At 29.3% G+C, this 12,503-nt stretch overlaps 1 protein-coding gene across 1 annotated transcript; it reads left to right on the forward strand.

Moving 5' to 3' along the window:
- Positions 1-2,585: 2,585 nt before the first annotated feature.
- Positions 2,586-11,684, forward strand: LOC129972119 (uncharacterized). Its single transcript, XM_056086116.1, has 3 exons — positions 2,586-2,998; positions 6,586-6,718; positions 9,981-11,684. The coding sequence occupies exon 3, from the start codon at positions 9,993-9,995 to the stop codon at positions 11,601-11,603; it is 1,611 nt and encodes a 536-aa protein (XP_055942091.1). The 5' UTR covers positions 2,586-2,998; positions 6,586-6,718; positions 9,981-9,992; the 3' UTR covers positions 11,604-11,684.
- The last annotated feature ends 819 nt before the right edge of the window (positions 11,685-12,503 follow it).

The raw sequence follows: 12,503 nt of genomic DNA on the forward strand, positions 1-12,503 counted from the left end.
TTTGAAATTTTGTCTAATTTCCAACAATAGATTACACTGTTGTCCTGAAGTTCAAACTGTTTTCATTGTTTTATAAACTCCCCTTTAAAACTAAAGAAGAAGGGATACTTCGTAGAAGGGATTTAATCTATAAAGCTATATTATTAATATATATGTTTCAAAATTATTTTATTACTATGTAAAGAAAGTATTTCCTATAAGAAGAAAAAAAAAATTTCAACATTTAAATACATACATATTTTTTATTTCAAGTTTTTTAAAGTTATAAAACAATTATATATCTTATATCTACATAACTTTTTGATTTCTACATAACTTTTTGATCTTTTTGCATGACAATAATATAAATAAGTCTAAAATTTACTATAGACTGCCATACACAACTTCTTATATACTCCCCTCAGAAAAAAAAGGATGGAAAAATCCCATTTGTATAAAATATTTTTGTATCAACAATTTTACAAAAGCATTGACAATCATCATTTTAACAAAACCCATCATATTTTAGAATTCCAAATATTCTGAATCTTATATTATGAAAGAAGTTACTGATTTCTTTGTCATAATATGATTATTTCTTGAGTACCAAAGTCAAAATACTATAATATCTGATTTAAAGAATACCACTGATTCTTTTGAAAAATGGCTTTGATGCGATTTATTGAAATTATAATATCTCTTATATAAGGAAAAGTTATTATATATTTTTAATTTTATTAAAAATTATTTTAATACATAAGCTGTAACCTCAAGGAAGAGCTTTATTTCAATTAAGAGGACCAATGATTCTGTTTAAAATTATACCAATATAGAATGGGATTTCTACAAGAAATTCTCTTGAAAATATTATTTGTTTAAAATTTGCCCAGTGCATTATCTGGATATTTGAAAAGGCCAAGTTAGTTCATTAGTGCAATTTATAATAAAAATCTTTTTGTACATACACATATTGATTGTTTATAAAATGAAAATAAATATAAAAAATTGATATCAATATAGAATGTTTGTTTCAAGACAACATAGATCACCAACCAATTTAACTATAAACAAGAAATGACTTGAAATGAATTCTATAGTATTTTAAAAATTAGTCACCAAAAGAAAGAATTCTATAGAAATGTCCAATGACTATACTAGAAGAAAAAAGAGGATATCTATATAGAATACTATGAATTATTATAGTACAAACCCTTCATTTGAGATAAATGATAAAAAAAATTATGCATTAATTTTTTAAATCTACATATAGGAAATAATAAAAGAAACAAAAAGGAAGCGTAAAATTTATTTTTATTCTGATTTAATACTACAAGCAGTATTCTATACAAATCATAATTATTGTGATGTTATTTTTAAATATATATACATGTAGCAATTTCCTTTTATGGATAGTATGTAATTTCTTTTTTGATAACTGTTCAAATTATTATTTAGCAAAATAACTTATAAAAATATTATTTTTAATACAACTGACATTTTTAGTAACTTTCATAATAATAAAATATTATTATATAAAAATACTAAAAATAAATATAATATTCAGAAAATAATTATTAAAATTTTTTTCAAAATACTGAGGAAAAAAAAGATCCCTTTTTTAAAAAAAATTCAGTTTAATAATAATTATGTCCTATAGTGCACACACTAATTTCATTATGAAGCGAAATTGGAAAGTAATAAATCTGTTAAACAGTGCAGGATTTTTTTTAGCTAATTTTAATGTAAATTTTAGTTAATTCTTTTATTGATTGGTATGAAGCAGAAATTACTATTTCTATATTCTACTGCCCAATATTTAATTTCAAGAGAATTTTGAATATTTAAAATTTACAGCAATTATTTTTTTCTTTTTGTTCACTGAATTTCTTTTTTGTTTTAATAATTTTAAAATTAAAAATCCTATAAAAATTATTAAAAACAAAAATTTAATATTTCTTTTTGTAACATTAATCAAAATTATTTATCAACTGTAATTTAAGCTATTATTAACTCAAACTAAAATTCGATGAATATTAATTGAAATAAAATAAAAAATACATAAAACCATGAGTATTGTCGAAAGGAAGTTAAGATAATTAATTAGAGTGAGTTGTTCGTAAAACGAATCCATAAATTAAATAACTTTTTTAAAAAAAAACAGGCACAAATTTAATGGAAATTTTTTTAATTACTATACAGTATTAATTATTACTTAATAAATAATTTTAATTGTTTTCTTAAAATATTTTTGAAAGGTAGGAATACAGTAGCATTCATAACTTATTCTGAACTTACTGTTGTTTATATTCATTAAAGAATTTCTAAAATTGTTATAGACAATATGCTAATAATTTTAAAAAAATGCCTTTTACGGCATTAAAAATTTGAAAGTTTGCGGGGAAAAACATTTTCATGTCTCATCTCAAACTTATATAGGTAAACAGTAATTTAACAATACAAATTTCCCTCTTTATTTTCCATCCATAATGTAAATAAACACGTAATTCTCTAACCAATCACAATTCAGCAAGCAACAAACCACACAGACGGAGAAAGAAAGTCCATGATTGGGCTCAAAAAGGTTGACATACAAAGACGCGATCTCTAGAGTGTGTGTCGTTTGGACATTTTCAACAAACAATGATAGTAACGTAGCTCATAGGACTGACATATCAGTATCTCAGCTCTATGGTGCAACCTGTTTAGGAAATGGATCCCGAATATTTCATTGATTATGAAAAATATTGCGAGGAGAGAACCAAAATCAATACAACTATCGTTCTAAGTTCATGTCAGAACCACAAACACGATCAATGGATCGGATCGGAAAAATATTCTGCGAATTGACTCGCTAACAAAAACTTCGATTTTTGACAAGTAGTTTTTCTGAATTCTCAATGGCCAAAAGTAAAATGTTTATTTCTTGTCCGAAACTCAATGTTAGGTGCAAAAAGGTTTATTTATAAAATGAGTTCAGCTTTCAAAGATTCATAAAATAAAAAATTTCCATTATTCAAGGGTAAGATTTTTTTTTTTTTTTTTTTTTTTTTAAATTAAATTTGCACTAACTACAATTTTTCTGATTCCAGTTGTTTGATTTTTTTACATGCATTTTTGGAAAGAAAATATTTAATATTGAATTTTTTAGAATATGTGTTTTGTGTCCAGTTTTCATTTCTAAAATTTTAATTTTTAGAATTTGATTATTTAAAATGCTCAAGAGACACATATGATCGATATTGAACGCAAATCTTATAATATTTTATAAATAAGTATTTATTTAATATCTGTATTTGTATATAAATTTATCTCTTTAATCACTTATTTTTATCAAGTTACCTTTTTCTCTTCTTTAAAAAGCAATGCCATTCTTTTATTGTCAAATTATGGATGTATTACAATAGATATTTTAAATTTTTTTCTTCATCTCTACCAGATTTAAAATTTATTATATTGCATGCTAATTGTAACATTTTTTCTATGCTCGGTAAATTCCAAATTAAAAAAAAATGCCTTAAAAATGAAGCACTTTTATGTATAGTATGGCTCAGATTCACTAACAAGCAATTATTTTAATCTTTCATTAATTTATTTGAATTTTTAAATGCCATGGAAAATTTTCTTAGTAGTGTTCAGTTCAGTTTTTCACATGCATATAATTTATAATGAAACTGGTGTTAACCTTATAAGAAGTTACGGGATTGCACCTCCTGCTCAAACTGCTTTCCAGTCCCTCATAATCATGCTGTGATTCTTTTGGGACAATAACGTGATTCCAATTTGCTGGCTTGCCATATAGTTAAACAATTCTGCTAGTTCTAATAACTTATAAATACATTCATCACTAAAAGTAGATTTAAATTATTTCAAACTGTACAAAATGCTAATATGAATTTTTCATCAATTACTAAAAACTAAATCATCAATTTTTAAAACTAAAATTTTCTGATTAATAGTTAAATTTCTGATAGTGTGTAAATGTGAGAAAACAAAAATATATAATTCTAAAATTCAAAAACTGATTACCTTTTCCCCTTTTTCTTGATAAGATATAATTCATAAAAATTGATAGACATAATGTAAATAACATTGAAATAGTTGTGGAAGGTGACAAGAGTATTAATGGTTAATTTAGCTATGTCAAGGAACTTTGATTAATGATATTTTATCACAAAAAAGGTACTATATTATTTTAAATTATACTTCAGCAATAATGATAATGCTGTCTAATTGGCAAGCTAATTTCAAATTGGCAAAATTAGTTGGTGGTGAAAATTGACAATAATCTTGTGGTTCAGAAATTTTGCTCCATACACATAAACATTTCACACTTCTACTTTGCTCATTCAAACTGGATCTTCTTATGAATGATTCTTTAAAAATTTTGTTTCACTTGACTTCTCGTTTTCAAATTATAATCAAAACTGCTCAACTTAAACTCATTTTTTTCATATTATAAAACTCCAAAAAAGAATTCTGCAGACAGAAGCCAGTAAACAATATGAATGTGTGAGCAGTTGCCATATGGTGATTAATAGATTCAACTTGATTTTGTGTTCACTCTAATTTCTTATATATGTTCAAAAGAAGAAAAAAAAATCAGCTCAATAAAAGATGTTGAAAGTGTGAAAATTAACAGAAATGTTACAGTACATTTTAAATAAGAATCTGAAATATATTGCATTGCTTTTGTATTTAAATAATATAAAAGTAAGAATTAAATCATATACTTATTTATGAAACTTATCTGAAATATATTATTGCATTGCTTTTGTATTTAAATAATGTAAAAGTAAAAATTAAATCATTATACTGATTTATGAAACAATCTAAATTGTTTTTGATGAAGTTTTATGTTTGGGAAATTGTATTTTCTATTTTTTGGACAATTTGGTTGTAATGGTGACCAAAAAGCAAGAAGAAAAAATTTCGCCAAATTATAAAAATATACTCAAGTGCATTTTTATTTATTATGAACATTTTTAAACATGCGAATCACATGCTATATAGTTAAACGATTGAAATCGCCAAATTGGCAAAATTTTTTCTTGGCGCTTTTTGGTGGTCGTTACAACTGACAAGTACAAGATTCTTTAAGTAGACTTCAGTGTTATGGTTCTCTATTTTGCAGTAAGATTTTATTTCTAGTTTATAATTTTTTTTTTCTGTTCAGAAAAACGTGCTCGCTTTCTTTTGATTCATATGTCAATTTAATAAAATTGTTGACTTTTTATTTTATTTGCTTCCTTTCAATAATAGTCTTTTTTTTTATAATTGGAAATTTTGCATGGATTCAAGATTCATTAAATAGCACTGTTCCGTCTGCTTTTACTGTTACAAAAGAAGATAATAATGACTGAGTTATGATACTTCAGTTAAACAATATTGGTCGGCCGGGAAGGAAATAAATTTTAACTGTCAGTAAAAAATAAATCTACACTCTTTAGTGCTTAAAATGAGAGCTTACTGTTGAGCCTTTTTGAGTCTTTCCTTTATCACAATTCCGTGTTGCGGGAGATCTTCCGTCTAAAAAAAAAAAAAAAAAAAAAAAAAAAAAAAAAAAAGATTTTTTTTAAAATTGAATCTTCGAATATGGACGAAAGCGCATCAGCGGAACTGCTTTGTAACTGTTAACTGATTGAAACTTCAATTTGTTTTTGTGTGTGTGTGAGCGCTCTTGTGTTTAGTGATATAAATTTTTTGCTCTCTTCATCTGGAAACAGGGATGAAGTAGGAGATTGGGTTTATAGCATCAACAACCATTGATGCTATAAATCCCAATCTCCTACTTTGTTCAAGTTCAAGAGAAAGCTTGAACCTCAGTTGCTACTTTTTATTTTTTCAAAACCAGATTTTTGAAAGTTACTGTTATAATGAAGTTCTAGTATAGATTTGGGTGCCCCTTCGATTGGCGACAAATTTCAGCGATGAAGCACTACCTCTGGTTTCCATAATTTGTTTCCATTGACGTTACTGTTGGGTTACCGATCGAATATCCCCTTGGCGCCGATCTTGGCGTCAAAAAAATCGCCTAAAAATCAAGGCGCACCCTATTGTAAACTTTTACCTATAATGGAAGCTAGATTCTGTTTATTACTACGATGTGAGAAAATGTGTTATGAATAACAAGCTCATCATCACTAGTTATTATACTCATTAAAAATGATTAATAAAGTATTATATGAATTAAAATGTGTTTTATTTATTCTTAACTAAGCTACAAAATAAATAAATAAAAAAAAAGAAACTACTCATTATTGTGAAGAAAATGTTTTGTAGTTTTAGTAGAACACATTAGAAAGAAAAAAAAATCTAGATTTTCTAAGAGCACTGAAAATTTAAAAAGTTTGGGAATTGCTGAACTAAATAATGAACTGAATTTATTTTATTAATTCATTTACTGCTAATCTTCTATGAAATTTTACGTTGCAAGCGCTTCTGAATTTATATAGAGTAATTTTTATTCGGATGATCTGTTTTTTCTATTGATTAGCGATTGTCTTCTAATCCTTGTTTTTTTTTTTGTTTTTTTTAAAGAAGAAGTTGATATAACGTGATAAATGAGTCTTAGATTTATTGATACATATTTATTTTTATGATCAACAGGTTTTAACGGAGATATATTGCCAACATTGCTCACATTATGTATAAAGGAACGTGGCGATCTTGGCGTAATCGGAAAATCACCAAGTAAACCTGAGGACTTTAAAACTAAACAAGTACCACTTAATTTAATAAGGTATATGTTTTTCATACCAGGAAATTTCATGATATATATATATATATATAAAATTATTGTTAGTTAACATTTTAAACGTTACATTTTTGTATTTGAAAATATTCTCCCTTTATTTCCTTTTCCAATTTTCAACATACGTGATTATGATATTTCCTTATGTGTGTTTTATATTCATAGTCCCTTCTAAATAAACTTATCTTTAATTTAAAAATTTATTTAATTTTCTCTTACTTCAAAAATGGACTTAATCCTTCTTTGCGTGATTTTTTTTTAAAAAATAAATCAGGGGGATATAATTTATGCTCTAGATTAAAGGAAAAAAATCTTTTTTAAAAATCCTAATAAAAGTATATAATATAAAATAATTAAAAAAAACAGTATGATGGGAATATCCGTCATCATAAAAATTTACATGTTAAGCTCAGTACAAAATCTTCAATGTTCCTCTCTTCAAAATTTCCTGACTCATTATCGTTTTTATTAGAAAAAAAAATCTCAAATTAGTTATAAAAAGATATTCAAGAAATCGCACGTTTCTTCCAACTACAACAAACAGCGGAATGACAAGTTCAAACACGCTGTATTAATAGTAACTTTTTTTTTTTTTTTGACAGCTACGTTCCTTATTAAGAATAGTCGGGAAAAAAGTTGCCAGCAACAACCAATTTATAGTACACCTGTTTTGAGTACAATTTTTTGTTCACTAAATGTTCATGATGGAAATTTCCATCATCATGCAAAGAAGGGTTAATTTCATAAAATTAAAAAAGAGTGAGAGAGATACGTGCTTTAAATACATTTTAATTTTAAAACAATTTTTATTTTCAAGAAATTTATTAATAAAAAAGTAGACTTGAATTAAATTAAAAGTCATCAAGGGATTATTATTTTATTGAAAAATTGATAATTTTGCTACTATTGCGGAATATTTAAGTTTGACTAACTGATATAAATTTTTTAAAAGTGTTAATTAAAATTCTAAATTTTACATTTTTGTAACTGAAATTTTTTAATATATATTTATGTATTAAATAAAACTGGATATCTACGCTTTTGACCAAAGAAAAAAAAATTAGGCCCATTTTAAATAAATATTTTTAATAATATTATTAATAAATAAATAATAAATATTAATAAATTTAAATATATAATATTAATTTATGTAATTAAATATATAATTTATATGTCCCATAAATACTTTTCAAAATGTCTAAAACGTTTTTTTTTTTTTTTTTTTTTTGTAGTAGATATGCCATCATAGTGACACTTTTTATCTTCTTAAAATTTTGAATTTCAAAAAAAGGTGTTGTGATAGGTTTTTATTACGCTGCTGGCTATTAAAATTGCAATATCATGAAGGAAAGCAAATACAAAAAAGATATTTATTGTACGTAAACACTATGGCATGAATACAAAATGATCAAATTTGTAAGCAGTTTGGGGGTTGATAAGGGTGCGAAATTAAAAGAAACTTGTCATCCCTGGCAGCTAAAATGGCATTTACCGGTTAGGCATTGAATGGATCTGTGCTTGGACGACAGAAACGGACAGTCCATCTATAAAGCAAGCCAATTTTGGCAACCCCGCTTTCCTAACGGAGAGTGGGGGAAGGGGGTGAGGAGATGATGACTTGAATCGAAAACGAGAGTGTTGATCTGTTAAAGTCAGTGTTGGTGTGTTTCGTATTTTATGTTTTACTTTTGCGCTGTGTCCCATATCAAAAATGTGAATAAAAATTTAGGACTAAATTTTGAAGTGATCACTGTCTCTATCGCTCACACTAAAGAAATCCCACGCGAAGAGGTTTTTTTACATCATCCATGCTGCTTCAAGTCTATGCCACACTTCATAAACCGTATTAGCTTGAGAGAGGTGACAGGCCAGTCTCTCAGTAACCCATGACCAGATGCTTTCAATAGGTGACAAATATGGAGACCATGCAGGACAAGATAACAATCGAATACTCTGTGTATCGAGGAAGTTCAGAACCTGACGTTCAATATGTGGTCTTGCATTATCTTGTTGGAAAATGGCCTCAAAGATAGGGCACAACCACTAGCCATAAGATATTAAAAATGTACCGATCTACGTTTAAATTACAATTGATGTTGTGTGCCGGTGTGATTGTGCATGTCGTGTGCCAGGTGGCTGCCCAAAACATCATACTGGGTGCAAGACTGCTATGCCGACATCGAATGCAAGCAGGCGACGTGCGATCTCCTCTGAGCCTTCAGACACGTATACGACGATCAGAATACTGCACATAGAATCGGGACTCGTCTGAAAAGACGACATTGCGCCGCTCCTGTATCCAGCTTTGTCTTTCGGCCCACCGGAATCGCTGTCTTCTTATATGCTGCTTTGTCAAGGGAAGTCGAAGTAATTGTCGCTGTGCTGACAATCCATGCTGCTGCAAACATCGTTGCACCGTACGAGCGGATACTGGGCGTGCTGCAAACATGTCCATATCCTGACAATAGTCCGTGATGTGGTTGTACGGTTTTGTAGGCCTGATCTTACAATATGTCTGTCCTCTTGGGCGTTAATGATTGGAAGGCATTGAGATCCTGCATGACGTTCAATACGACCCTCAGCAACCCATGGATTCCATGTTTGCATCACATTGAGTTGATTTCGGCAAGTGTGATGGGCGATATCTCGGAACGATAATCCGCGCTGTCGATAGGCAACGATCTTGCCTCTATCGAATTTCGATACTTGTTGGTAAGCATGTCTTCTTCTTATTCGAGGCATAACACAATATTTTGAGCAAACTTCAGCCTTACAAAGCGCTTTCAGGATGAATAATCCACTACACAGTTTTTCTTTTATGCACAGCTTCAGATGTTGTTTCCCTCTCCTGCGTTGTCGAAATGCGTTGAAACACTAATCATTTGCATGTCCCAAACTTTTTCCTGTCCTGTGATTTTGACGTTCGTAGATCATTCCTTCCTGGTGCTGCAATTTTAATTGCCAGCAGTGTATATAACGATACAAATTCGTCCAGATATAATGTGAAAAAAGATAAGGCATTGTCTTAGTCAATTTCAGAGTAATTCCAAAAAAAAAAAAAAAAAAAAGCCTTTGTATTGCCTTTGTAAACTAAGCAGATGCCCTATCTGAGAAACAAACATTATTTTGATGACATTATACTAAATGCATCATCACGTTTTAAAGAACATTAAAATCTAAAATAAATGGAGTTATTTTGAAATGTAGTATAATTCGATTGCTTACCTTGATATTCGCTTTATATTTGCAGATATTGACGAGGATGATTTCGACCAATATTCCATCATTATTCAATATGTGTGCCACATCTATTGTATACAGATTGTGGACCCATCAGGATATTTATGAAAATTGGCATGAAGAAGATCATTGGCAGCAGCTAGAAAAGAAAGTAGAACAAGATGTAAAAGAATTTATTGAACCTCTACCAGAATTAATACAATCTCTCGTGTTGCCACTTGTAAAGCCTGCTGGCAGGCATTACTTTAGTTTCCTCAGCATTTGGTTTAAAAAGATCGGAGCAAATGAAAAATGGTTGAAAAAAGGCATGCTCTCTTCTTGTCTTACATTATACCCTGTCGGAATAATAAATCAGCGCAAAACTGCCAGGAAGTTCCTCGGAAGTCAATCGCTTCATAAGGTTATTGCATTTAGACTAGCCTGTATAAACTTCCTGGAAGTAGAAGTTTTAAGACTATGGCCCTCTGTTTTGCAATATTTCTTGAATAGGATCGTGTTTCAGTACTTCAAAATGGAATCTTCTGATAATGTGCTTTATTTTCCATCAGACTCTTATTCTGGATTCATATCTGAACCCAGCGAAGTATTTTTTTGGATTGGTTACTGTTTATCGATAGAAAAGAGAGTGCAACTGCATGAAGTGCCACATTTTTCACAATATCCTAACAATATCTGGTACAAAAATGCTTTATGTCGGGCTAGTGCTTCTGGCTGTATTCCATTCTTCGAATACGAATCGAATTGTTCTAGTTCGGGTGTGTTTTTCAGTCATGAAGATGAAATTAAAAATCTTTTTATCGACTCGAAAAATTATTTAGTATCTCTTTTCTACCACTTTTCTTCAATGGGCGCCGAAAGAAAGACGAATCTATTTCGAGAATTTCCTAGAAATGTTTTATCCTATTTTCTTCAGTGGCCTTTGTCGTTGCTTCTCTTGGAGAATACTGACAAAATATGTTATTTATTAGATCAGCTAGATCTGCTGGATTTTTTATTTGCAAAAATTTTGGAAATTTTCTATTTTGAGGAATATAAACACCTCTATCTTCATCCGAAGGCTGAAATTTCTGATGTTTATGTGACCACTCATCTCCAACAGATCTGGATTTCTTTCTGGAGGATCTGCCCTCGTGAAGTAAAATTACGCATTATAAATTCGTTTGCTTTCAGGGATGTTGCTTTGAATTGGTTTCTTGAACGTTCATCTTATCAAATGAATTACGATTTATCAACTTTTAAAAAGGATTTAATACATCTATTTTCCTCAAATGGAGAAGCTTTTTTAAATTTCTTAACAGAAAAACAATTAACAAAAGCCCTAGAAGATGTAGTTACAAAATTTATGACAGAAAAAAAGTTGGATTTTCGATTGTTGCAAATACCCGAATTTGATTATGAACCAGAATTCGAATGGTTTGAGTTTATTAATGAATATTCTCGTAGATGCATACACTTCATCATGGAGCGCTACTTACCTTCATCCACACAACCAAATTGCCAAATATACGTCCGTTCGAAGATGAGATTGTTTGATTTTTCAGCGCTACGCGAGAGTAATAGCGCTACGCGAGAATTTATTGATTACATTCAGGAATTTTTGATATCAAATAATTTGAATGATTTCAACTTTTAAATTTTATATGCATTATACTTATATATGCAATTTATAAATAAAGGACTATTTTTGTTCTTTCTTCCACCTCTCTGTTTTAACTATCTGTGTTCATTTCTGTATACTTACGGAATAAAATTTAATAAAAAAATTAATAAAAAGGATTTATAATTTTTTTAAATTGATCATCAGCTATAAGAAGGAAACCGATTATGGATTTTAACTGTTAACTAGCCAGTGTCCTGGTCTAGGAATAGCGCGTCTTTCCCATGGTATGGGCATTCCGGGTTCGAGTCCTGGTTCGGGCATGATTGTTCTTCCCCCTGTGTTCTATCTGTGAGGTTGTGAAAGAGCCCCCCTGTAAAAAGGGGTTGTGCAAGGGAGTGTCCTCTTCATATGAGCTTGAAGTCAGACCTCTGCCCTCGGATGCTTAGGGGTCTTTACCCTCAGAAGCTACTGCACCCCCCTTTCCGTTGTAAAGCGGACACGACATCAACTATTGACTGTGTTCTTTATTTCTCCGGTTGGGCTCAAAATATGAAGTATACCTGTTCTTAAGATGAGATACTATTGTAAAATGCTTTGAAATTAGCATGTTTATTTGAAGTGCTTTTTAATTTTTATTCCAGACCTCTTTAAATCTCTCAGAATATTCTAAAGGCTGGATTATTTATAAATTTTCCTGAACAATGCATTGCAACCGCGCATTTGAAGATCTTTCGATTCTTATCAGAATACACACCTCTCTTTTAACGAGTCAGGGATACCAAACTTTGTATTTGGTAGTGTCTAGTATTAATACAAGTTATTAGAGATGCATAATCCACGATTTTTTGAATAACAAATAATTTTGCTATTGTTATTTTTAAATATTTGTTCCAAATATCTGTTATTTCAATAATATTATTAATTTAAAATTAT

The sequence above is a fragment of the Argiope bruennichi genome, chromosome 6, assembly GCF_947563725.1.
Source record: "Argiope bruennichi chromosome 6, qqArgBrue1.1, whole genome shotgun sequence".
NCBI classification, from domain to species: domain Eukaryota; kingdom Metazoa; phylum Arthropoda; class Arachnida; order Araneae; family Araneidae; genus Argiope; species Argiope bruennichi.